Source organism: Argentina anserina, chromosome 5 (assembly GCF_933775445.1).
Source record: "Argentina anserina chromosome 5, drPotAnse1.1, whole genome shotgun sequence".
Taxonomy (NCBI): domain Eukaryota; kingdom Viridiplantae; phylum Streptophyta; class Magnoliopsida; order Rosales; family Rosaceae; genus Argentina; species Argentina anserina.
This window is the reverse complement of record NC_065876.1, coordinates 4,701,088-4,726,188: the sequence shown is the minus strand read 5'-3', so window position 1 is coordinate 4,726,188 and position 25,101 is coordinate 4,701,088. Positions and strand designations below refer to the sequence as shown.

The 25,101-nt window shown below is 39.2% G+C and overlaps 5 protein-coding genes across 6 annotated transcripts; 1 reads left to right on the top strand and 4 right to left on the bottom strand.

Annotated features, from left to right (window-relative positions):
- Positions 1-325: 325 nt before the first annotated feature.
- On the bottom strand, positions 326-2,698 carry LOC126793138 (non-specific phospholipase C6). The gene is made up of 3 exons (XM_050519582.1): positions 1,399-2,698; positions 970-1,146; positions 326-745 (listed from the first exon to the last, which is right to left on the bottom strand). The coding sequence occupies exons 1-3, from the start codon at positions 2,498-2,500 to the stop codon at positions 447-449; spliced, it is 1,578 nt and encodes a 525-aa protein (XP_050375539.1). The 5' UTR covers positions 2,501-2,698; the 3' UTR covers positions 326-446.
- A 3,207-nt stretch (positions 2,699-5,905) lies between these two features.
- Positions 5,906-9,917, bottom strand: LOC126793137 (CBS domain-containing protein CBSCBSPB1-like). Of its 2 annotated transcripts, none has more exons than XM_050519580.1 (15): positions 9,726-9,917; positions 9,437-9,626; positions 9,047-9,215; positions 8,824-8,956; positions 8,559-8,729; positions 8,340-8,424; positions 8,144-8,257; positions 7,925-7,991; positions 7,620-7,725; positions 7,458-7,516; positions 7,256-7,365; positions 7,023-7,156; positions 6,794-6,879; positions 6,609-6,698; positions 5,906-6,409 (listed from the first exon to the last, which is right to left on the bottom strand). In XM_050519580.1, exons 2-15 carry the CDS (start codon positions 9,589-9,591, stop codon positions 6,221-6,223), a joined length of 1,668 nt encoding a protein of 555 aa, XP_050375537.1. In that variant the 5' UTR covers positions 9,592-9,626; positions 9,726-9,917; the 3' UTR covers positions 5,906-6,220. The 2 variants fall into 2 exon arrangements, with proteins under 2 accessions (XP_050375537.1, XP_050375538.1); XM_050519581.1 differs by having other exon boundaries at positions 8,340-8,418; positions 9,726-9,916.
- Positions 9,918-13,822: 3,905 nt separating this feature from the next.
- Positions 13,823-16,697, top strand: LOC126793151 (gamma carbonic anhydrase-like 2, mitochondrial). Its single transcript, XM_050519593.1, has 2 exons — positions 13,823-14,249; positions 16,065-16,697. Exons 1-2 carry the CDS (start codon positions 13,883-13,885, stop codon positions 16,439-16,441), a joined length of 744 nt encoding a protein of 247 aa, XP_050375550.1. The 5' UTR covers positions 13,823-13,882; the 3' UTR covers positions 16,442-16,697.
- Positions 16,698-19,010: 2,313 nt separating this feature from the next.
- Positions 19,011-20,093, bottom strand: LOC126794245 (ribonuclease 3-like protein 3). The gene is given in 3 exon segments (XM_050520912.1): positions 19,011-19,238; positions 19,241-19,808; positions 19,810-20,093. Coding segments are annotated over 3 exon segments (1,080 nt in total).
- An 870-nt stretch (positions 20,094-20,963) lies between these two features.
- Positions 20,964-24,630, bottom strand: LOC126794242 (F-box/LRR-repeat protein At5g63520). Its single transcript, XM_050520909.1, has 10 exons — positions 24,397-24,630; positions 24,209-24,316; positions 24,041-24,133; positions 23,813-23,962; positions 23,560-23,664; positions 23,410-23,449; positions 23,016-23,171; positions 22,260-22,438; positions 21,972-22,087; positions 20,964-21,473 (listed from the first exon to the last, which is right to left on the bottom strand). The coding sequence occupies exons 1-10, from the start codon at positions 24,628-24,630 to the stop codon at positions 21,050-21,052; spliced, it is 1,605 nt and encodes a 534-aa protein (XP_050376866.1). The 3' UTR covers positions 20,964-21,049.
- Positions 24,631-25,101: the final 471 nt, after the last annotated feature.

Below are 25,101 nucleotides of genomic sequence, written 5' to 3'. Positions count from 1 at the left end.
AAGGCAAGGAAAATGAAGTGAGCAAACTATTTTTGTTCACTTCCAATTCCATGTCAATTCCCATGTTGGTCAGGGCATGGAGCACATCTTGAATGAATAATGCTGCAGGCTTGTAGTGTGTTCTAAATCAAATTCGAGTGAAGTTTTATCTTAATTTAGTTTTCAGCATTTTGGGTAGTTTCTTGCTAATGCTCTCGGTCCCATGTTAACATGAACATTAGTAAACTTCTTGATTTTTTTTCTTTGTAATCGATATCGTTTCATTGAGTAGTTCATCTGCTCTATGCTAGTGTTTTTTTATTGGAATGTATGCCTAAATCAGGTTTTAGAATGTATATAAAGCTAAAATTGGAAGCTTAATATACATTTGCAAAAATAGCTGCTTCTCTCATTGCTTTCTACTGTCACAAATTTCAACCAGAACAGAATTCCAAACGAGGATTTCTTTAATTTTTAGTTTTCGACCTTGTTGTGAGGGAAGATCTCATATCTACAATTGCTGACTGGTCTGCTCCTAACTTGATGGCCTCTTTGCTTGCTCTAATGAACCTCGAAACAGCGCCCTTTACATACTCATGAGCTTCCTTCACACTCATCTTCTTGCTCATTCCATCAGGGAAGCTGCTCAAGAAGTGATCTCCATTAAGCACTGCAGCTAACTGGACTACCTCGCCCTGAAACTCAGATAAACCACTGTCTTCCTTCGCCTCTGTAGTCCTTAACGGCGTCACCTCCGGCAACGTCACTGCAAGAATTCCAGTGTACATATATAAGTTTCTCTCTCTTAATGTTCCGGACATAACAAGGTCGATCTAGCAGCCCAGCACAACGCGTTCAACCAACTGTTTGTCTAATAAAATGTCTAGATTGACAGTCGGGCGATATAACATGTTAGACTATCTAGCATCTGCTCGCACGTCTAGTCACTATTCGATGAAGTATATTAGAATTGAGAGTGTAGGTACGAACCTGGGCAGTCTGTCCTGGGAGAAGTTAATTGCCCAACAACTTGTTCAAAGGTCCCAGCCCATGCATCTCTATGAGTCAAAAAATTCGAGGAGAGATTGAACATCTTCTTTATTGTGGCAGGAATTGAAGAGTGCTCAAACTCAGAATTTGGTGTAGGTCCTTGTGGACCACTAATTACTGCAAAACCATCAGAAACATAAACATCACGGCATTGAAGTTTGAAAGTGACACAGAAAATCTTAATGGCTTCTTCAACATGCAGCCAGATCATTTATACTCAATGCCAGATGTAAAATTGACCATGACAATATACAGGACCAAGAACACAACATTAAGAAAATGTATCAACTAATAACAATATGTATCAAGTAATCCTATTCTAATAGATAAACTTATGATGTGCACGAAATGAGTGTAATTAGTATTTACCGGTTCCTTTCTTGATCCATGGAGACACCATAATCGTCGGCACACGAACCCCAAGCCGATCAAACTTGAAGAAATAAGGAGCAGGGCCGCTATTCCCATCCGGATTAGGGACATTGACATAAGGAGTCTTGACATGATCATAAAAGCCGCCGTGCTCATCATAAGTAATGACCAAAAGGGTCTCATTCCACTGAGGACTAGCCCTCAGTGTCTCATAGACCTCCTTCACCAGCTTCTGCCCATTGGCAACATCATGAGAAGGGTGGTCATCGTTCGCCGGAAGCCCTTTCAGATCGAAATAGCGCGGCTCGATCACTGTCAAGCTCGGCAGCTTGCCACCCCTAGCGTGCTTCTTGAAACTCAAATCGTACTGATGAAACTTGAATATGTATTTCAGCTTCCTCATGTTTCTGTAGAACATGGTAGTCGGAATGTTTTGAAAGTAGACCCCGAAATCCTTGCCATTCTCATGAAGCGAGTCGAAGATGGTTTTCTGCGGGTAGCCCTGAGCCAATTGCTTCTTGACATGGCTGGTGGAGCCGTGTGAGGTTGCAGAATACACAAACAGCCTGTTAGGCTGTGTTGGGCCCGGAATTGCAGAGAACCACCTGTCAAAAACGGCGAACTCACGGACTAAGGAAGCGTAAACCGGCACAGATTCCGGCCTAAACCCCTTCATCACAGTCTCGGATAGATTGGAAGACATAGACAGCGCTTGTTCCACAAAGCCTGACATTGAAGGATTAGGACTAGAACCAAATACCTGCTGCGTCACAGCCTCAAAGGAGTGGCCCGGATCCGGATCCACAAACTCGGCATCGTCCGAGAAGCAGATGGATTTTGGGTCGGGGTTTTTGGTCGAAACAGGATTGCATTCGTGGCCTGTGACGCCATTGATGGCTGGGTTAATAGCTTTCTTCATCCAGCCAAGCAAGTGATCAAAGGACCTGTTCTCCATGACAAGAACCACAATGGTCTTGATGGGTCGTTGCTGCTGAGCCAGAGCCAAGTGGGTTATTGGAGAAGTCCATGAGAGAGTGAGAAGGAGCAAGAAAAAACAAGATGGCAAGAGTAAAGGTCTGGTCTTGGAGGATGCAGCCATTACAGGGGGAGAAGATTTAGGGAGAAGAGTCTAACTCTGTGGGGAGTATATATAAATAGCATGTACTTGTATCAGATAGTTATTCAAGTACAGGAGTGAAGAAACAGAGGACGGAAGCTTCTGGTTTTGTACTGGTACAGTGAAATGGGTCAGATACTGGATTTGCTCTCTTTTAGGAAAGCAATACAGGAAAAGAGAAGGAATTATTATTTGGTGGTCGCTAGCGTAATCTCAGGTTGAAAGGTTGAGAATTTAAGTTACGTACGTTCTTTAACTTTCGAATATGATTTTGTATGTTGGTAAATAATTAAGGGCCGTTGTCCTTTTCTTTAGCGGATTCTGTTTGGTACGTAAATGGAGGTCTGAGAGGGCGTGTGGTATATATAGTTGAAGAAGATGAAGAAGATGGAGAAGATGGAGTAAAATGTCAAAGGGGTTTGACTGACAAATGTCGTGGAGATTCACAAATGTCGTAACTGCTGAAATTACCAAATTCATGAGGAATTTACACGTCATTTATTGATTTCAGTTACCATTGAAGAATAATGATTCTGTTACCATTTTTAATTGTTAACAGGTTATAATGATTGTGTTACACTCATACTTGGTTGTTAATTTTATTTTTTGGAAATTATTAATTGACGAGATTACTTTTTTTTTGTTGAATTTGGGAATATTAGGATATCTGAGAGCATATGTGCATTGCATATTCATCCTTCAATGCATGTACTTTAAATAGTGTTTTTATTCGTACTTCTTAAAATGTTGTTTAGACTTCCGTCAAACTTTTTATCTCGTAGTTTAGGATTTGGGGAAGGGGCTTTGCATCTTCACTGATTAATCAAATAGAGATGATCGGTCATGACCCAATTGATCAACTTGGGATGATTGTTAATTGATCTATTCAATTTTCAATTAGATAATTAAGTTAATGTGTTGCAGATGGCTAGCAACCTGCATTTCTTTTGGTTAATATGCTGGGTCTCCATCTCATACTTGCTTCCTTGACTCTAATCTCCTACTTTTTTTGTTCTTCGTCAATTTCATAGGGGTAGGAAGAAATCCATGAAACGATGTTTTTTTCTTTCAAAGTATAAAATGGGATTTTGAAAATATAAAAACTATAAAGATCTAAATACTATTTTGGAAAATATGAATAAAGGCTCTCTACTTTGAATAGTTTAAATCTACTCTAAAAGTGTCCTACTCATTACGGTGAATGAGTAAAATGATCATGAGGTTTACAAAAATAAAATCAATCTGTTTTTGTTGATTCTGAGTCTTAGCACTACTGTATGAGTTTTGAGTTTGATTTGTGTGACTAATGAAGCTGTTTATTGATTCAAACCCTACTCAAACGTGTCCGATGCTTCATTTAAACATATCGCATTTAAAAATGATAACTGAAACTAAATTCTCACAGTTTTATGCTCAACGTTATTGATGAATTGTTTAGTTAAAAAATTGCTATTAGAAAACACTACACTGTTTCTTTACTTTCGCACTTTAGATTTTCCTTTTCTTTTGTCACATACTCCAAACTTGAGCACTTTGGAGGATGTGAAACACATTGGTTATACTTGATTGGTTTAGAATGGAAAAGAAAAAGAAATTTTGGGAAGTGGATGTCATTGTTCCACTATGACATATCTGATCTCCATTGCCAAACATGTGAAGCAAAGCGTGCTTGCAAAACGTATCAAAAAAAATAAAATAAAAACACATGCTTGCAAAATCTTGCAACTTGTGATGATTTTCAACCTCATGAGACATTTCGTGTCAAAAGACACTAGGGACTCTTTTTGTTCTTGCCCCATTTTCACAAGTATACTTCTCTATATAAGATGTATGCGCTACATGTGAATGTGAGACCTTATATAGATTGATTCTGGCGACATGTCTCTTTGAATTTGTTTTAGGCTCAAATCACGGGCTTCCATTGTTTAAAAATTGGTCATGCTTGGGGGTGATCATAATGTGGACCATTGGGAACACAAAAGCCAAAATAAGAGTATGATCAATTCGAATTCTCAATCTAAGAAGTTAGTACTTGTGTTCGCATTCTTAATATAAAAAGTAAGTACTTCTGTTTTTAACTTAAGTATTAAGGTATACACAAAGTCTGAGTCTTCAACCATGGGAATTTTCCTTCTCTGCTAGTTGTGGTAGTACCCCCAAGTTACAAAAAGAACAGAACATTTGGGGTTTAATAACGCCGTATAGAATAGTTGCCCAGTACCATTTGGACCAAAAATGACGCGTCTCGACTCATGTAAAAAAAATGTCAACAATTTTCATGCAAATTTCTCAACATATCCAATGCCACACATTGCTGTTAGACCATAATCGGTGGGTGAATTCGGGAGGACATGACATGGCTACTTCACTAACATAGTGAAGCATGGCTACTTCACTATAATATATATATATATATATATATATATATTACATAATGATTTTCAAGAAATTTATTGAAAAAAAAAATTGACGGAGATAATAAAAAATAAGAATTTATTTTTCTTTTTTCATTCTCTCTTTTTATGTTTCAATCTAAAAATGCATTGATTCAAAATTTCACCTTTTTCTTCTCCAACTTGAGATTTAACCACTCACATTAAAAACAACGATCTCAATTAATACATATTGATTTTATAAAATTGATTAACAATAAGATTTTTAACACAATAGAAAAATTAGAGTTGATTCAACTGCCATACTATAGTATGCTTCAATAGAAAATGGAGGTATGTTGTAGATTGAAGAGGTGAAGTTGTTAAGGTGAGAGTTTATAAAAAGGGTAAAATATGATTTAAATAATTATTGAGGTATAGATCAGTGGCGGATCCAGGATTAGAAACTTGTCTATGCTAATTGGAAGTTTTTTTCTTCTCTTTGTAGAGATTTGGAACTGAACCACAGAGCTAGGGTTGTTTTCAATGCAAAGCTACACTTGGTTAAATATATCCTCAATTTTCGTCCAGGCTACAGCCCATAGAGCCCACCACTTGCATCCGCCCCTGGTATAGATAACAAATATGAAGGTGTATCTAGAATCACCCTTATCACTCTTTAGTAATTGTATATACCGAAAAAAATATAGGAGGCCCCCGGAAATCGGAGGCCATGTGCGGCCGCACGATTGGCATACCCTCCGGGCCGCCCCTGATAGCAAAGTACCATTTTAATGTCTAGTATTTCTCCATGTCCTGTAAGTGCTCTTGTCAGAGAACGGAAGAAGAGAAAGGGCTTCATATCTATATCAGTACCATAAACCGTAGGATGAATAATGAAGAAATGTTGATGTGAAGATAGGTACCTTAGTAAGTGGCTGTATCCAGGTACATTATATTTTCAACTAAGAACATCGATCAGATGACACTATGAAGCTCAGATCGGACACCATACTATATTTATAATCAAATATTAAATTTCCCTGAATCCAAGAACTTGTACATTTCAGGTAGTAGCACCATTTAGTTCTTACATGAGTTTACGAGGCTGCGTAGATTTTTACGCATCAGAGAAGACAGTCATGCAAGTATCTGAGCAAATAATCAGCACAAAAATTGATCTTTTCACTTGTTATATGTGTAAGGATTGTATAAAAAGCACATAGAAAGCACAAGTTCTGCCCTCCCGGCCAATTCCATTGTGGTCTCAAGCAGTGACAGTTCGCTGCTCTAGGACAATCTGTCTTAGGCTGCAATACAAAAAATGGTATCAGTTATTGCCGGATCTCTTCAAGTATGCCAAAACGCCAAAGCCAGCTACAATTGCAGCCCCAGCAGCGACGGCACTGTATGCTGATGCCCAAGCAGAATCTGCATAAGCATAATCCACGTTTCCACCACCTGTAGCCCTTTGACGACGACCAGCTGTTCCCAAGAAATCTAAATGCAATCGCAAGCCCTGCATTGAACAAATCAATTTTGTTGGCAAACTTCATTGAGCTCCACATGAAGTACAGGAAAAGTGCAGCAGAAACTAATGTCTCTCCAACAAAATAATTATACCATTTGATCCATTTATCATTATCAGTCAAAAAAATAAAAATTTGCACTGCGTTTTATATTTAAGCATCAAATGGCAGTAGGCACATCAATCATACCTTCCAACCAACTTGCCTTGCATGTTCCACGGCTGCAGCAAGATCACTATCGGATGCCAATATTACTTTATCATGGTCTTCATCTTCATACTACAGAATGTACAATCCGTTAAAACAAGATGAGGATGAGAAAGTTTGCTACAATATGACTGAAAAGTACACAAAACAACATGTACAGTAAATACCAAAATCTGAGGCAGGTTGTGGCGATCAATGTCATCTCCCATTCTATGAATAATGGAAGTTATAAGATCAGTCAAACTCTGAATATCTGAAGAGGAAGAAAAGACAGAGAAAACAAGTCAGGAGCGGTTGCATATATATGATTGTAAGTATATAACTAAATATTTTCAAGATTACTACATGCCAATATATATACCCATATTTATCCACTGGTGGAAACAAGAAACTTACTGCATGTAAATCTGTGCATTCGGCCTTTCTTATCTTGAAGCTTGAAGGCAAACGTATTTGGAAAAATTGATGATGGAAAGGGAAGTGAACCCCTAGTCTCTGCTCCTTCTGAAGCCAGTCTTAAAGAATTTTCACTGCATTGACAATCAAAATGGTTACGCACATAGAAATGGAAAAACTAAGTTAAAATTCCATGGCAACATCACTGCGCATACAGATAAACAAATACCTACCTCCGACATTCCTCGTCTTCATCAGTTGGAGTTAAGGCCATGGCAGAATCCCAAAACTTCTGCATCATAGTATTTGCGGTCTCATTATTTACACCAGCACTATTTCCAACCTGTTTAGAAAGAAAATGATGTCAAATTTCTATTTCACTGTTACTAAATCAGAAAACTGTAACAACCAACAGAAGGTAGGGACTTGACTTACAGTGGCCACAGCAGCATGAGTGATATGAATTACATCAACAACAGCAACTATAATTCCGTCTGTATTATTGATCCACAATTAGCAGAAATTAAAGACTTCTATTACTTTATAAAAAGTAAGAAAACAAAAGGAGAAAATACTCTTACTGAGTAATCATCTTACCTCTGTCTACTACAGGGAGGTGCAAAAATTTTCCATCATGCATGGTGTGCAGTGCATCGACAATTGGTGTGTCAACTGAGGCACATTCTGGATTTGGAGTCATGACCTATTAAGCAAATCAAAAGTATAAAGATATGCAATTCCGATTACTATCATCCTTTTATTCGAAGATAAGGTGAAATGCTCCATGGCATCAGCAGATACTATAATTTCTATGTTCTAAGGAATAAAAGGAGTGAGGGATTAGTTTATGATTTTCATCAGGACACCCCATATAAGACAATTTAAAATTGCTAGGCATGTACCTTCTCTACAAGGGTGGTCTTCGGAGATAGATTTTGTGATATGACCCGCATCAAAATATCCTTAGAACTGACAAGTCAAAACTACAAATTATAATGTTTTTTCTATTAACAAAAAGTCATAATACAGCGATGAAGATAGAATTGTTTGTATTGATAAAAGAAAAACTGGAATGTCCGTAAATATGAAAAAATAAATAAAACACACACATAAAGACTCACGTAAGGATTCCTCGTGGTTTGTTATCAACTGTCACAACTGCAGAACTAATTCGCATCTCTTGCATCTTCTTTGCTGCTGCCAAAACTGTATCTGTTGGCGAGACCGTCAAGACCCTGGTAGAACATATATATTATGAAAACCTGTATAAACTTAATAACAGTACGGCTACATTTAGCACAAAATAATATTACCTACTTTGTATTCTCTGGAATGATTGTAGACAAAGATGGTCTAAACAACTTTTCACGAAGTGTTTCAACAAATGTATTGGAACCTGCATCTCAAATAAAATAAAATGGAAATAAACTTTAAAATTCAGGAAACTCAAACATTAAGATATTTGAACAAAGAAATTACATAATATTAAAGAACATATTTAACAATAAAAAATATATTACTCTACTATCTACCAACCAGAACTAGAGGTGCCCCAATGTTTTTCAACACCTTCAACAGCAGCAGCAATAGCCTTTCCCTTTTCAGCCGCCCTTTCCATTCGAGCAATAGCATCATACAAACACTTTGCGATATCAAGTAAAGCAATGACCTCTCCATTTTCTACCACAGGCAAATGTCTGAATTTTCCTGCAGATGCATAAATCAGCATCATACACAAACAGCAAACACAAAAAAAACAGCAGTATGCCAAGAAATAATATCCATCCCCTTCATCACCAACCTTGAACCATCTTCTGAAGTGCTTCGACTGCAAGAGTGTCAGAGAGTACAAATATTGGGTTCCTCGTCATAACTTTAGAAACAAGTGTGTCCTCAAGACTAAGCTCACGTGCAATAACTCTTGTTGCTATATCCTTCAACCAAAAATAGATACATATAAAACATAACTGCCAGTAATATCCATAAACACAAAACAAACTATAGAGAGAATTCGAAAGTCATACCTTGTCAGTAAGTATCCCACAAAGCAATGCATTAGAGTCGGTCAACAACAGCGCATCAACTCTCCGAGCAGCCATCCGGCGACAGGCTTCTTGAACACTAGTACTCTCGGGTACTGTTAAAGCCTTTGTCAGCCGGAGGCGTTTAACTGTACGCTCTCCAGCCAACCCCCTGCCACCGGAAAACCAAGCATAGAAACACAAACTTAGTTACTTACATTCCAAGCCACAATCTCTATATCAAGTTTCCCTAATAGTTATCTGCCCACTACAACACTCTGAAAAATCGCATTATCTCAACTCAGTCCCTCTCAATACTTAATTTTGCAGCTCACATTATATTCAAACCAAAACGACTACGGATTAAATTCCAATGATGAACTGTGTGCTCACATCGGAGGACGACCAGACGAAACCGATTTTCGGGAGGACTCATGGCCTCCGCTACCTCCATGATTATGATGATTGTCAGAGGATTTCTTCTTCTCCTGCAACGATGCGTTCGTCAACGACAGACTTCTCCTGGAAGAACCGCCTTGACTAGCCATCGCCGCCGTTAATCACACAGCTCTTTGCTACAAAGCTGAAACCGAAATTCAATCGCCAAATTCATCAAATTATCATACAATTACAATTTTCAAAAATCAAATCAGCGATGCAAAAAACTCAATTCCAGACTTACCGGACGAAACGAAGACCTCCTCGGAGCAGCTCAATCCCATGCACAAATCTGTGAGGAGAAATTGGATTGCAGGGTTTGAAAATGAAGGACTCGGCGGTCGGGGGCAACACCTGGTTTCTCCGACCGGCGAGAGAAAGTGAGAGAGAGAGAGAGAATGGGGGAACGGAGAAGCGAGCCGTGCGGATATTTTTTTTTTTACCCTTTTCTCTGAAAAAATGGGACGATGAGAAAGTGGCCAATGAAAGCGATGCACGTCAACGCTTTCCTAACTGAAATACCCTCCCAATTTTTACTGGCGCTTTTTTGAGGTCTACGGGTTTTAATAATGGAGTTACGATTATAGCCTTACGCGTGTGGGTTGGATGAGTGCTGACCAGTAATTTCCCATTGAAATCAAATATTTAAATGTCCCGCATGCTCCAAACCTTTGATTTTAAAAACATATTTCTGGGTTTTTAACTTTTAATTATCATGAACGTTCATTGCTGGATATCATAGTTTTGTGTTATCCGTCATTTTCTTACATAGATTACATAATCTATAGAAAAGAAGTGCTTGTTTTCAGTTTATTAATTAATATGTTTATTCCAGCACGAAATAGTTAATCTTGTAATATTGTTTGGTATTAGGAATAAAAAATTAGGCAAATTTTGTATTTGTTCTTAGGGTAAAGAGAGCTTGAACGCTTTCAATCATTTCATAACATAAAATTTTCAAAGCCACATTCTTGTAGTGGGGTTTATGCAAGGCATCTCAAATATGCATTTCTTTAGAGAAGAAGAAATGGCCTTTGCGTGAGAATTTTGCCGTGATATGGAACAATAATGTACCAAAACCCCGGCCCCTCAAAGAAGTGTGGATGTTAATTTTGATCGTGATGCAATTGCAACCTCAAATATGAATAAAGCAGAAGATGCCTTGGTTACCTTGGAGGCTTTGGAGTTTGGATGCTTATGCTATCAACTTGCCATGCATGGTGTCTGAAATCAAATCGCATTGGTCACTTACAAAAGCTAAGCCATACAAAATAAGCCTGGCTGGGAATCAATAGTTTTTTTTTTTGTTGTTTCTGGAATCTGCTTTGCTTCTTAAGCATGTGTTTTATAAATAGCAGAGTCCTGTGCCTTGTGGATTTTCTTCAGTTAGATATATACATGCTATCAATTATTATTGCAAGCAATACATATATAGAAGATCGATGTTGGATTGGGCACCTGTTTTGCTAGGGTTCTTGTTGTTCATACTGCTCTCTCCTGGGCTCCTATTCCAGCTACCTGGAAACTCCAAGAATGTTGAGTTTGGGAGCTTCACCACAAACGGCAGGGCCATTATCGTCCACACACTCATCTTCTTTGGCATCTTTACCATCCTTGTTTTGGCAGTAGGCATCCAAATCCACACAGGCTAGTGGCATGGATATATTACCAGAGAGTCGAATGTATGATACGTGTATCTGTTTTTCTCCTCATTTTTCATGTTATCAACTCGTTAGTCGGGACTTCACGTTTGAGAGTGCATGTATTCATTTCTTCGTTTCTCCTTAATTTTATGGAATCTTGGGAGTATTCTTTTTCACATTGTTTTGCTTAATTTTGATGATGGAAAATTGGAAATTGAATTTACGGATTGAATATATTCATGTATACCAGTGTAGTTATTAATGACTGCATGTCAAATTTTTATTCAGATCGATACGTAGCCGTTATATCAAATTTTGAAGCATACCTTTATGATTCCTCACCAAGTCATTTAAATGATTAAATCCCCAGACATTTAACTATAGAGAACACATGAATTGGTAAACAACAGAATCGGGACACGTCTAAACGTGCACTTGTCTACTCACTGCTGCGTCCCTAGTCTCCCAACCCTCTCTCGAATCCTCCAAAACCGACCTCATCTTCTTCGCTACACCTATCTACTCGTCAAACGCCTTGGGTGACTTTCTCTGCTTTGTTTTCCTCTCTTGCATTTCCCTTCTTTAATCTCCTAATCAAGATAAAGAGAAAGAGGAGTGTACGATGTACACTCGGAAGTAAATAAGTAATGGGAGCAGATTGGGGACCGGTGGTTGTAGCGGTGGTGATGTTCGCATAGGCTTATGTCTAGCCACAATCAACGCGACTATTAGCACATTTAGGCTCAAAAACAGCTCAACTCCGCAGTACAGACATGGAGCCAACTATGCCAGCTATCCAACGAGCCGCCCCGCGGCTCAAACCAACTATGAATGCGCCCGCACGTGCACTTAAAGGAAGCTCCAAAGAACATCTCAACTGTACCAAGTCCCACATAGGAGGATGAGTGAATGATCTACCTCAACTCAACTCAACTATTAAAGGTCAAACCATTGGTCTCTTAAGGTAAGCAATATTTACTCTACATCGTTACTATGCCAAATTTTTATCATTCACCTGACTCATGCATCGGAGAGTTGAAAATCACGCCGCTGTGATCTCCACTCTAACGAGTTGTGTTATTTGTGACATGAACACATATGGAGTAGTGGAGTATATTGCATCGGCGCAATATACCACATTAACAGTTGACTCCTGGGGTCATGTTTCAGATTCCGGCCATGGGTAGGGTGGTGGAGTTTGGGAATATGCAAACAAGTCCTCCCTCCATAGTTGTACAAACTTCATAGAAAGAAATTTTAATTCGGCAACTGAACTCTTTGATTCTTGTTATTAGTTTTTTTCATAATGAAAAGACAACATTAACAATTTAAGAGAAAATAAGGCGGAAGCATGAAAAAAGTGAGATTTTATTAAAAATAATGCAATTGTGAAAAGCCAAAAAAAATTAATAGACAAATCAACCAACAGAACAAAAAAAATTTGGGCCCTGGAGCCATGCAAGAGCACTGCTTGCCCTCCCTCCGGGCCGGCTATCCTCCCACTTAACATTGGTGTGACTCACAGCATAAAGCACTGCAAGAGGAAAACACGCGTTTGCAGAAAAGAATGAGAGTTTTTTTTAAACCAGCGTTTTGCTTTATGGTAATTCCGTAATTTAAACTCGCACAATATCCAGACTAGATATATAACAACTAACTGTACGTGTACCTATACTTGATTTAAGGTCAAGTTGCAGGAGCTTGAATATGGTGATGCAAGCATCTCGATAACATTGGGAGCAAGTGCACCCGATGTCATGGCATTTCAAACCTAGCTCGGTAAATGACGACTAGCTAAAGAAACCATGCACGGTGCGTTTTTAGATATTCATTAACTTTGGTATATTACACTATTACAGGCCTAAATTTGAAGGGTTCTTCTCTTCATCACGATCGATATTTGCTGCTGTAGCAGTCTTGGTCTGCAAACAAGCATCAAAACGATAATTTCCTGGAGATTGAGCTATCTAGCACTTCATATGAAAAAGCACAGATGTTAACGTTTTTATAGTTTTCGTTAGCATGAATGAACTCAATGAACTTATGTATATAAGCGTTTACGGAGTGGTTAGTTTGTATTGTTGTACGTTATGATGCATCATGCATGTACCGCAGTTACATAAGTGTATAAACTGTATCAAAATGTATGGTTGTCTCTTTTCATGTGATATGTATCTATATATAATTCCATATTCTGTTTTATTGCTTTCCATTTTCCATATATATATATGGATGTATAACTTTTTTCTCGATCGGTACATCAACAGATGAAAACTCTCTCGAACTTAAGAAACTGAATCGTAACATAAAAAAGACGCCTTCACATGACACATATCGTGTAAACTTTTGTATTTTTGGTGTAGTTAATTTCTTTGAAATGAAAGATGAGCTTCCAAAAGCCAATTCAAGATTACTCGAAGTTGCAAAAACTTACCGGACTCCGGTAGTGATTGCGATTGCTGCCTACAGTTCTTGACATCAATCTCACCAATTCCGTCATCATCCAACCATTGGAAAACAACTTCACGTCATGGACAGCAAACGATTCAAAAATTAGTCGCAAAGTCGTAAACAGTAATTTCCTTAACAAAAGTTACCGATGAGTAAATAGAGAGATGAAAATTAGAAGGCCCAAAAAGCAAAGCAATCACTGCTCATCTCCTCCGGCCCAAAATCAAAACCACACTCCTCACTCTCCTCCATCTCCATCTTCCGCTCCCCAAACCCAGCTCTCTCTCTCTCTCTCTCCGCTTCTCCAATGGCGGCCCTAGCACGCATCTCAAGGCAAGCCCTGAGCTCCGTCGCCCCGTCCTCCCAATCCGCCGTCTTCCACCGCGCGCTCGCCACCGAGGCCGCGAAAGCCATAACGCCGTCGTCTGATCGAATCAAATGGGACTACCGAGGCCAGCGCAAGATAATCCCACTCGGCCAGTGGCTCCCTAAGATCGCCGTCGACGCCTTCGTCGCCCCCAACGTCGTCTTGGCCGGCCAGGTCACGGTCAACGACGGCGCCTCCGTCTGGCCCGGCTCCGTCCTCCGCGGCGATCTCAATAAGATCACCGTCGGCTTCTGCTCCAATGTTCAGGAACGGTGTGTTCTTCACGCCGCTTGGTCTTCCCCAACAGGTTCTGCAATTTCCTAGTTTCTTCACTCTATGATTTTTTGTTAGGTCCTGCAAGTTTTTTTTTACTTTGGTTAATTTGATTTTACTGGTTGAAGGTGATCTGAGTTTAGAAATGTAGTTAAGGATTGTTGAATTTGAGCACACTAGTTTACCTCATAGAGTTAAATATTAGTTCAGAGGCAACATGTAAATATTAGGGTTAAGATAATGAATTCTATGCAGAAGTTTGGATCTTTCATTAGGTTTTAGTCCACTAATGTATTTGCTTTGGGTTTTGGCGGAGGAGGAGAGTGGAGGAGTGTTTTGAAGGACGATAGAATTACTAGAATAGGTATTAACTGAAAGATGAGGAAGACTTGCATTCGGGTTTTCAGGCAATGTTGGTTAATGTTATGATGTCTGTATTTTGAATACCGAGCAAGGTGGATGAAACGGTGGAGGAAGTAGGAGGGCTTCTTTGGTGAGATGGGGAAGAGTGCCTCTTTGGACTATAGAATGTGGCTCACTTAGGAAGTAGCGGTGCTGTACATTCGCAAAATGAATCTCATGTTGCACTTCTTTGAAGCAAATAGATGTCAATGGGTGAGACTCCAATCGAGCTAGAGTCTTGAGTTCAATTACTTTAAATGACATCAGAAACATCGTTATTGTGTCTTTGACTCTTTGTTTATATTTCAGTTCTGGACAACTCTCATTGGACAATGACTCATTGCAATTAATATACCAGATAGAACCTTGGAAAATTGTATAAGTAGGTCTTTCATTCTATTTCCATGGAAATCTTCTTTGAGTAGGTCGATTGATAAGTCATCTCTTTTCACTTTAACTCCCGCGGCCTGCCATATTTTTGTTAGTTGCGGCACCATGTGGTAGGATTTAATGTAACGAAGTTCCTATGTCACTCCATTGGTGAATGTGCGTCATGCACATATAGAGGCCCTGATTTGTGGATGTATTTGTCATTCTTTTTGTCACTCTGGATCATGGGCACAAGTTGTTTATGGAAGTACTGTTATTTCGTTATCCTGGCTCCATGCCTTTGCTCTTTGAGAAAGCGCTTAGGGGCAAGGAAGCAACAGCTTTCTTCGAAAGTGTAGTGTCTAGATTTCATCCTCAGTTTCTTCGATGTTGTTTTTTTTTTTGAATAAGTGGCAATCTGCTGTTGCTCATTTGATTGGATTGGTTTCTCTAGTATTATGTACATAACAGTTATTACAAACCCTAAAATAAGTCATTTGTCATTTCGTTATCTGTTTGGAGCTTCCATTCAAATTTTAGTCTGTTAGGTTATCCTGGTGTACTCTTCAGCCTGAACTTTTGCGCGAAAAGATGCTAAGCACATTTGTTGAGCACTCTAGGATATACATAATTCCTTCTTTGTGAGGAACTGCTAGTCTGAGCAGTTATGAAGGTACACATTGTCAGTTTCTGGAATATTTATAAGGTTATATAGAATCTGGGTATTTTTAGCCCATTATCCATATATTTCTCTTTTTAGAAACTCATACACATCGGCTGCAAGTTCACCACATTCTTTAGTTGAGTAGTCTTTGAATATCTCGACATCTTCTCTTCTCAATAATTTGTTCTTTGGGTTTATGAAATTTGATTGCTTCACATATTAATGGAATTATTGAGACCTATAGCTTGTCAGTGGCTTAGTGAACTCTATTAGGTGTTAACGACTCCACCTTATGCAATCATTATTTAATCTTTTTTCTCAACTCTTATACTTAATATAGAAAATTATCCAAGTGGGCAAATGCTATACTGGGATTTCCAGGCATATAATATGCAACCAATTTCACTATCTCAGGACTTCCAGCAGAAACATCCATTGAGAGGTTTGTCACTATTGGTGCATACAGTCTGTTGCGGTCCTGCACAATTGAGCCAGAATGCATTATTGGGCAGCATTCCATTCTTATGGAAGGTTCCTTGGTGGAGACCCATTCTATTCTTGAAGCCGGGTCCGTGGTTCCCCCAGGGAGGAGAATACCGACTGGTGAACTTTGGGCTGGAAATCCAGCAAAGTTTGTCCGAACTCTGACCCATGAAGAGACCTTGGAGATCCCCAAACTTGCCGTCGCCATAAATGATCTGAGCAAAGAATACTTTCAGGAATACCTCCCTTACTCCACAGTATATTTGGAGGTTGAAAAGTTCAAGAAGTCTTTGGGGATTTCTATTTGATAAGTTTCAGATTCACTATGTATTTGACGATGTTTAGTTGGAGGCTTTCCTTGTAAGGAAATAAGCAGCTCCGAGACATAGAGCTAAAATCATTTTGAGTGTCTATCTTGTATTTCCGTTGAATTGTTTTGAAATAGCAATCGCCAATGGGATATGTTTTAGTAGTTGCACAGCAACCCTGCATCAGAAAATTCTGATAATTTGTTGTTGCCCTTTGTTAAAGCTCATTGTCTGTTGCTAGCTTGATTTTATATCATCATAATCGTACATAGCCTATTATTCTTTGATATTTTTTTTTCTCAAAAAAAAAAAGGCATCTGAAAAGTATATTCAACCTTGAATGAACTAAGATAGATTCTATGGTTTGGTGAAAACTATTCTATACCCCTGGCCACTTCCCATAACTTTCCCTTTTGGTTGGTATAGGAGGCCAAGAGCACCAAACCAAACCTTAAGCTACCTGTTAACCTCGATGGAAATCAGTTGCAAAGTAAGACGTTTTGACTCACTAAATATTGATTTATATCCGCTTGACCACTCCCTATAACAAATAAAGTCTTGTGCACCAACTATTAATTTTCAATGCTTTTGAAGGCCAAATTTAATATCAGAGACGCAATTCTAAAAGCATATACGATGGTTTCACTGTCATTTCGTTCAGCTGGGAATGGTCAATTGAAGTGAGCAATAGGCAGTTCATATAGTATGATATGCAGAGGGGTAAACGGTGATGCTCTGAGCTTATGATGATATTGGACCCTTGGTTCGAATCTTTTCTTCTTCTTTTTGGCCAGTTGCTTTGTATATTCATTCTATCTTGCAAGACATGCACTAAATCGTGAAGAAAAAAAGGACAAAGAATTAGGTTAAGGCATGCATGGCTTGGCCCTTGTGGGTTGGCGAATTGCAGACGTAGGTTTCTGGCTTTGAGTGGAGCTAATGAGAATATATATTATATCATTAGGTCCATTACCGCACATTATGAAGGCGGCTTATGCATTTTGAAACCTTGTAAATTTATTCTCTGCTTCTCTGTTTTTCTAACTTGTGAGCAAGAATGCAAGATTAAGATTCACAGATACGTTCCCATTTTCATCGTAATCTACATAACATGTACGATTTGAGACAGTTACATATATTACATTCAAACGTGAAACATCATCTGGTTTAATTATGCACTTCATATATCGGCCCTAGGTTGGATTGTTTGAATTCATTTTAAAAGCCGTACTTGTAAGATTCTGGGAACTTTTCAATAACCCATCACACCAACAACTAAAAATAAATCAATGACTTTCGACTAAACTTAACCACAAATTATATTATCATGATCATCAACTCCTTGTGTACGCATCCATTTGGCAACTTCTAGATTGGACGGCAAATGATTTCATAGAATATTTGCCAGTTCAATCTCACTGTTAGATGATCATCGGGGTCCATTCATAACCTTATGAAAACTAGTTTAATTTGGAATCCACCAAGACATGTTTTTGCAATGTTGACAATGTCATAAACCACTACGATTGAAGTATCGTGGAAGACTAATCGGAAATTTTCATACGAACTACTCCAATTCTTTCAAATGAAGCAAAGATTTTGACGTCTAGACCTCTATTTATATGCACTCCCACCTTTCCAAATTCCACACTTCTTTGTTTCTTTACATATTGGCAACCTATTTGCACCTCCTAGGTCTTCTTCCCTACATGATCAGAATGTTTACTGCCTTTTTCTCTGCTTCCGGCCAACTCGTCACCGGCCATGGATATGCAGCACAGACGATTTAAGAAGGTGACTGATGATTCAATCCTATTATGCTCAATTATCTATGTATATGATATTTTCGGTCTTGTTGTTATGCTGAGAAATGTATGATGTTGGAATGGCTCAATCAAATCAAATCTCCCAAGAATTGGGTCCTTTCATTTGATTGAGCCGTGCCAATATCACAGTTACATTATGCACTTCATCACAACATTTACGGGCATGTCGTAAGTTTAGTTGTATGTATGTATGTATGAGACAGGTATACATGCATATGAATTATAAGTACTTCAACTGCACTTTTGCCAAAAATTTATGAATCAGAAACAAGGGTGCTGGAGTATATGAAAAGCAGATATCACTTCACCATCTTTCAGTTATATGTGAACCGAAAGTGTAAACTCGAAGGTAACTCGGAGGCCACTGATGATAGGCAACATCAGATTGACTATACAGGCCAATTTTGTTTGATACATTAATTTTGTTTCAGGCCCCTAACTACTATACTATGTAGTTACAATTTGAGGAAGTTTTTCATGGCTTCTCTGTCCCATGGAGCAAATTCTTCATTTGCTGAACATATCTCAGCATACATTTGATTAATGTGCTTGCACTGTCTCCGGAGTTACTAGCGTCGTGTTCGCCAAAATCTTCCGTTGTCTTTTTCGGAGACGCTTTCGTTGTCCTTTAGAGAGTCCAATAAACTCCCAGAAGAGAGTGTATGGTATGCATATGAGTAACATTAGTCTCATTACATGCAATCTCTTCACTCAAAACAATATGACCTCGCAGAGAAGTGACATTAGTCTCTAGATCCTCCTGACCTCCTCCATATCTTTAAAGAACTGACAGTTGATTCTTCAGCCTGCTCGACGGAGCTATTAGCATCTTCATCACTATTCTCCATGTTCACATTCTCCTCCATCGCCACATTTTGAGCAGTGACGCCATTATGCCCCAACCACTTCCACTTATTGTCCAAAGCATCTTTTGCTGCTCGGTTTAGTGCAACGTACTTCCGAATTTCCGATGACTATAGGTACCTCTTCCAACAATCTGACCGTCAATGACACACTCAATACTCTGATCCTTCTCCCATGTGTCCACATACTTGAGACTCCGGTGGTTCTTTTGACAAATTTCAAGAAGCTGTGTTTTCGGATGTAATTGTATCGTCTCCGGAGTTTTGATCGGCTCTAGCAACCCCCTGAACACATGCCACACAACATCTATGGAGTTGCAGTCCCTGTAAACCGCCCCTATTGTCGACTCCACAACATCTGCAAGGTCTTTTGGAGCGTCAATAAGACCATTGGAGTACAATGGATACTGAAGAACCGCCCGTGAAAAATCTTGGATTTGATCTGCAAGGTACGGTTTCTTGTGGCGGAGATAGCGGTGTAGGCCATGTTGGAGCGCCACACGTGCAAGCTTCTCCGTGTCGATGTTTGCGGCCCGGAGGCGGGTCAGCTTTCCCGGAGCTAAATCCGGGTACAGAGAATCCAGGCAAAACAATAAACCCAGCACCGCATCGCCAACTAACTCCAAACGCTCATAGGAAAAGCCACGCATAAAAGAAGGATGCGTGAAGGCTTCTTCGCAACCTCTTGTTCTTGAATTTGTAGAGGATGCTATTCTCCACTTCATCAAGACTCAGGGCCTTTGAGGTTGGCTCGGCCACAATAGGGTTTACTAGGGGTTGTGCTTCCATGTCTGGACTGATTTCTCCTTCTTCCAGAGTTTGATCACTGTAATGGTCGGTCATTCTATGTGTGGAAATGTATCCACTTTCATTTTCCATGAAATCATTATCTGTGTTGCGTTTGAACCTTGATCGAGCTGGCTCGAGAGAGGTGGAGGACAATTCTGAGTACCGTCGTTTCATATATGCTAGGGTTTTGTTATACCAGAAAGCAAAGAAATAAAAAACAGTTGAACTTTACAACTCAGAGAAAATCAGAGCTTTGCTACGTACCACTGCGATTTCGAAGTTAGGATTACAGAAATCCTCTATATATTCCCCTACTCTACACAATTTTCTAGTTTCAACTTTCCTTTCCCTTTTCCTGTTGGGAAATGGACTCGAGTTTTTCCTTTTCGTTCTTGGATTAAGCAAATATTGTTATTTGGAATAAACAAAAAAAATGAAATTGTCCTGGTGATCGATTCCTCTTGTATTTAGGATTGCTAATAATAAGCCCTACATATACTTACAAAGAGGCTCTTGCGTCATTCACATAAAACGCTTTGAGTATATATTGAGTTCTCCTATGTAATTCACTAGCGAGTGAGACTGCAAATACTGAATCAAAGGCTATGGGCATCCTCAACTTATCGCTTCTGGCGGAAATGTGTTGGAAATTTATTCAGCGGCTTGATGATCATTGGGTGCAGATTCTTAAAGGCTTATATTGTCCGAATGATGATATTTTACATGCTTCAAAAGATTTTCGTGCTTCTGCAGCATGGAGTAGTATTATAGAAGGAACGAAGATGATTCAAGATTTTGCAAGATGGCAGGTGTTAAATGGGGAAATAATAACTTGCTTAGATAGATGGATCCCTGGTGTTCCTGGTGGTATGTTACATGCTTCTCCTCTAGCTTCCTCTGATATTGATCCTTACCAGAGAGTTGTGGCCTTAATTGGGAGGTACCTTGCTGGGACTTGTTGCCAATAATTGAGAATTTATTCGATGAAGAACAGAAAGATATAGGTATGGCCATAAAATGGAAATATGTTCTCTGAATCCATTTAACTGGAGCATAAGCCAGCAATAAAAAAGGCAGTTGCAGCTGAAACTCCCATCTATACTAAAGAGGAGCTATACAGCAGGCAACATCTAATGATTTAATACTGCTGGAGTATATGACAACACAAGATAAATAGTACTGTACACATGCAGATTGCATTTGCAATCCTTCTGAGCTTCCCTGGTAAACATTGAAGAGCCACGTCCAATTTCGCCTCCACAAAATATTCCTCCCAATGGAACCCCAGGGAAGTTCTCAACAAAAGGAGAGCTATCAACATTCACACGTCCGAAGAATGACTCACCACGGCCACAACAAGTGAAGATGAAACCCCCAAATACTTCGCCTAGGTTACAGCGATCTTTTGAATTTTCAACTCTCTTCAAGTTTTTCATGCTTCCAGAAAGATTTATCGATGAGGATAAGGCAGTTTGGGGATCTGGGTGATAGAAATGGAAGTAATCACCAGTTTTGATGCCAACATCATTGACATAAAGGTATGATTCGTCTCCACTGTGGAAAATGCCACGTGTCAATAGTTAGGTCAGTATATTAATCAAAATTGTTAGAATCAATTGCTTCACTGCAGGAAACAGATTCTGATCTGAAGATGAAGTTTAGCAAAAGTGTGTGAGAAGTATATATCAAGTCTGGGTCAACTAGTTCATCAAAGAGCAGATGACAGTACCGAGTGACATTACAGATTGGACCTCCACAAATGGTACAGAGAAGAATTGCATTCTAATTAGGTTCAACATTTTTTGCTCAGTCTGTAATCTTTTGATCATTTTTCCCAGTTTACTCCTTTACTAAGCATAATAGTGAACTGCCATGACGTGGTAGATGAAACAGGATGGGAATGATATAAACAGGGCAAAAAATCAAAGCACAGCATATAGCATTTGATCTCACTCTTGACAATCATATATTTTCTTTCTATCTTAAGTATGTGGGTAACATCAATAAGGCAACAAAAGTAAAAGAGAGAGAAAAATAAGTTCTGCAAATTACCCTATAACTCCATGTAAATCCAGGGATGTAGTTCTTCGTTTCTTTGACCCTGTGCAGATAATTCTTCGTTTTCTAACCCCAATGTATAGATCACAAGAATCTGTGTGTTCCTGTAACTGTCACATATGTAGTTGTAGCAAATATCAGAATTACATATTCAAAAATTAAATTTACATGTTCTACTTTTGCTTCACTAGACTACAACAAAATAATACTTCAAAGTCAACTGCCAATTTCTGCTGCATTCAAAAGTGCACCACTCAGAATGTCAAATGTAGTTTTGAGTACCTCATCCTTAATATCATCAAGGATTTGTTGACCATCAAGAATATCGTGGTGTCCTTCTCTTCTAGCAGTAAGCCAAGTAGAATCAGCGGCACTAGGTCTAACTGAGACAGCCTTGTGTTCGGGACCTACTGTTGACACTCCTTCGGACAATGCAAAATGGAATTGAATATCCCCTATACCTTGTCATTTACAATAAACAGATAAGCAAAAATAACAGTGGGTAGTATGGCGTGAGAACAAACAACACGGCTGCCACAAAAATGCAGAATGTCAAGAATTTCAACATACATACAGAAAGAAGAAATGGGACAAGTTACTAGAAAAAAATTCAGGACCAAACATCTCTGAAACCATATAAGCACAAACTGGACATACTAGATGCAATCTGGAGAATTTAAATGAACAATTAGGTAAATGCAGTGCAAAAAAAGGGATGGAAGACCTTCACAACTTTATTAGCAGGAATCTCAATTTCACAGATGTGACAAGCCATGACTTCTGAGTTAGGAATCAAGCTCTGATTACTACTAAAGCAAATTAGAAAGCATTGGACATATAATGCATAAGTTGATCCTTCACAAATATCTTCATATCTTAATTCTCCTAAAGGTATATACCAAAAAAAAAAATCATGATGCAAAGTGGAGTCAGATATAGCCAAGCTAAAGCAACAATCTGAAATAAATCAAAAATGTCTTTCCTTATTTAACAGCAAGAAACAACAGAGTACTTTATAAACAAACATTACATAATTACCACAAGAGTTTTCTTTGTCCCTGGCGAATACAAGAGCAACAGCAACTGAATTGCATTTTGCACTCCCACAGACATTTCTAGACTCATTCTCGCTTCTATACAAAAACCGACCCTTCTCATCACCCACGATGACAGTTTCCTTGGGCATAGCATAATCTGAAAAGATAAGACATTAATACGTAATCAACAGAAACCAGCAGAAACTTGGCATAGAAAAGTTTACACATGTTGCAATACATAACAAATCTGGAAACAGGTTTCAAGGGGTAAACAATGCACCAAACAGGAAAAAGATTCTACTTAAAAACTTCTATAAACAAAATTCATCTAAAGGACTGTCTAACTAAGGAAGATTTGTAACCTATGACATAAATGAATAGCTTACAACACTCACCCAGTGCACCAACTACTGGTCTCATATTGGAACACCCATCCTGTACCATCAATCATGTTAGACGTTAGTAATGAAACGACTTCAGCAGCAGCTGACCAATTTATTTTTCAGGAAAGACAACATGAAATCATGTATTACACAGCAGCTTACACCAAACATTATAATCCCTTCTGGGGATGCGTAATCTGAAACAGAGGCTGTGTAATCCTTAATATCCACAAGAAACTTATCGATAAAGACCTCTTGATGTTCCTGCTGTCATTGGAAACTTTTAATCAGTCAAACTCTACAGTTCAAACTGTATATTGAGGTCGAACGATTCACTAAATTTCCAGCTCAAATGATAAACTAAACCCCTTTGAAACAAATCAGCAATGCAGTTTCAAGACAACAGAGTTCTCACATTTACACTCGTCGCAAACAGCGGGATAGCATCAACTTTCAAACCCGGCAAAAAGCCTACAGTCAAAAGGATGCCGTAGCTCCCATCCTCCTCGGCCGGCACCGAGCCATCTTCGTCACTCACATCACCGGAAACATGGTCCCATTGCACCTAACCAACACAATCTCCAGAACATTAGTAAAAACCAAAACACACCCTGATGAAAACAAAACACAAACCAAAACAAACCTCTTTAATCTCACAGTTGACAACATCTCTCCCGAGAATTCCACTCGCAACTGAAACAACATACGGCACTCTCGGCCCGAATTTCTCCAATGTCTACAATTCCGACAAAAGTAACCATCAGAAAAAAAAAATCACAGCTATGTACGGTTTGAAATGAGCAATGCTCACGAGCTTGTTAACAGCAAGGAGGCGGGACCCGCTGCCGACGTTAGCGATGATGAAGTGGGGCCGAATCGGCTCGGCGAGCACCTTCTGGGTGACCTCTTCCCATGCGACCTGAGAATTTAATCAAATCAAAGCAAATGAGTGAGCGATCATAAACGGCGGTGAGGTTCGACGGAGGGAGGAGGAAGGACCTGGAGGTTGGGATTGAGAGCGAGGGCGGAGGCGAGTTTGGGTCGGGAGAGGATGAGAGAGCAGATGTGGCTCCAGGATTTGCTGACGCAAGCGGCGGCGGCGAAGGAGGGGGCGGGTAGGCGGGCGAGGATGTTGTGGAGGAGGTCGTCGTTTAGGAGTGAGAACAAGGCTCCGGCTCCGGCTCCGGACGTCGTCGTTTTGAGGTGTTTGGGCGCCGCCGACGATGAGGCCATCTTTTTAGCTTTGCGGAAGTACTCACTGGGAATAGTAAGGTTTGGAGATGGGGGCACTTGGCAGTATATAATTATAGTTCCGGAGTGACATCATATAGTCATCACCATGACGCCAATTATCCACACACACCTAGGATCCCGAGTCGAACCCGATCACGACCTACCAGCAAAAACGAGATGACATAATTACACGATTCACGACCCTTCACAGTGGTAAAGACAGAAGAGTAGGTTTGTTTTAACACAAATGCACGGGAACGATTAAGATTATACGACATAGTTGCATGTTGTGGGTAGACGAAATTCTATATTTTTAAGGCTTAATAATGGATTTATGTTTAAAGTTACACCCGTGAGACGGTCCTAAATTTGATATGAATATCATGAAAGGGGTTAGCCTGCAATCTACTTTGTTTATTCCATAAATTATTAAATTATTAAAATATTTTAATATAAAATTATCTTAAAAGA

Excerpts from the sequence above, each read along its gene's own strand:
- LOC126793151 (XM_050519593.1), top strand. The coding sequence starts at position 13,883 with ATGGCGGCCCTAGCACGCATCTCAAGGCAAGCCCTGAGCTCCGTCGCC. Across the intron at positions 14,250-16,064 it reads CGCTTGGTCTTCCCCAACAG|GACTTCCAGCAGAAACATCC; the intron begins GTTCTGCAATTT and ends TCACTATCTCAG.
- LOC126793138 (XM_050519582.1), bottom strand. The coding sequence starts at position 2,500 with ATGGCTGCATCCTCCAAGACCAGACCTTTACTCTTGCCATCTTGTTTT. Across the intron at positions 1,147-1,398 it reads ATGGATCAAGAAAGGAACCG|TAATTAGTGGTCCACAAGGA; the intron begins GTAAATACTAAT and ends ATGGTTTTGCAG. Across the intron at positions 746-969 it reads TCCCAGGACAGACTGCCCAG|TGACGTTGCCGGAGGTGACG; the intron begins GTTCGTACCTAC and ends GAATTCTTGCAG.
- LOC126794242 (XM_050520909.1), bottom strand. The coding sequence starts at position 24,630 with ATGGCCTCATCGTCGGCGGCGCCCAAACACCTCAAAACGACGACGTCC. Across the intron at positions 24,317-24,396 it reads CTCTCAATCCCAACCTCCAG|GTCGCATGGGAAGAGGTCAC; the intron begins GTCCTTCCTCCT and ends TTAAATTCTCAG. Across the intron at positions 23,172-23,409 it reads ACCAGTAGTTGGTGCACTGG|ATTATGCTATGCCCAAGGAA; the intron begins GTGAGTGTTGTA and ends TTATCTTTTCAG.
- LOC126793137 (XM_050519580.1), bottom strand. The coding sequence starts at position 9,591 with ATGGCTAGTCAAGGCGGTTCTTCCAGGAGAAGTCTGTCGTTGACGAAC. Across the intron at positions 9,216-9,436 it reads TCGTCTGGTCGTCCTCCGAT|GGGGTTGGCTGGAGAGCGTA; the intron begins GTGAGCACACAG and ends TTCCGGTGGCAG. Across the intron at positions 7,992-8,143 it reads AAACCACGAGGAATCCTTAC|TTCTAAGGATATTTTGATGC; the intron begins GTGAGTCTTTAT and ends TTGACTTGTCAG.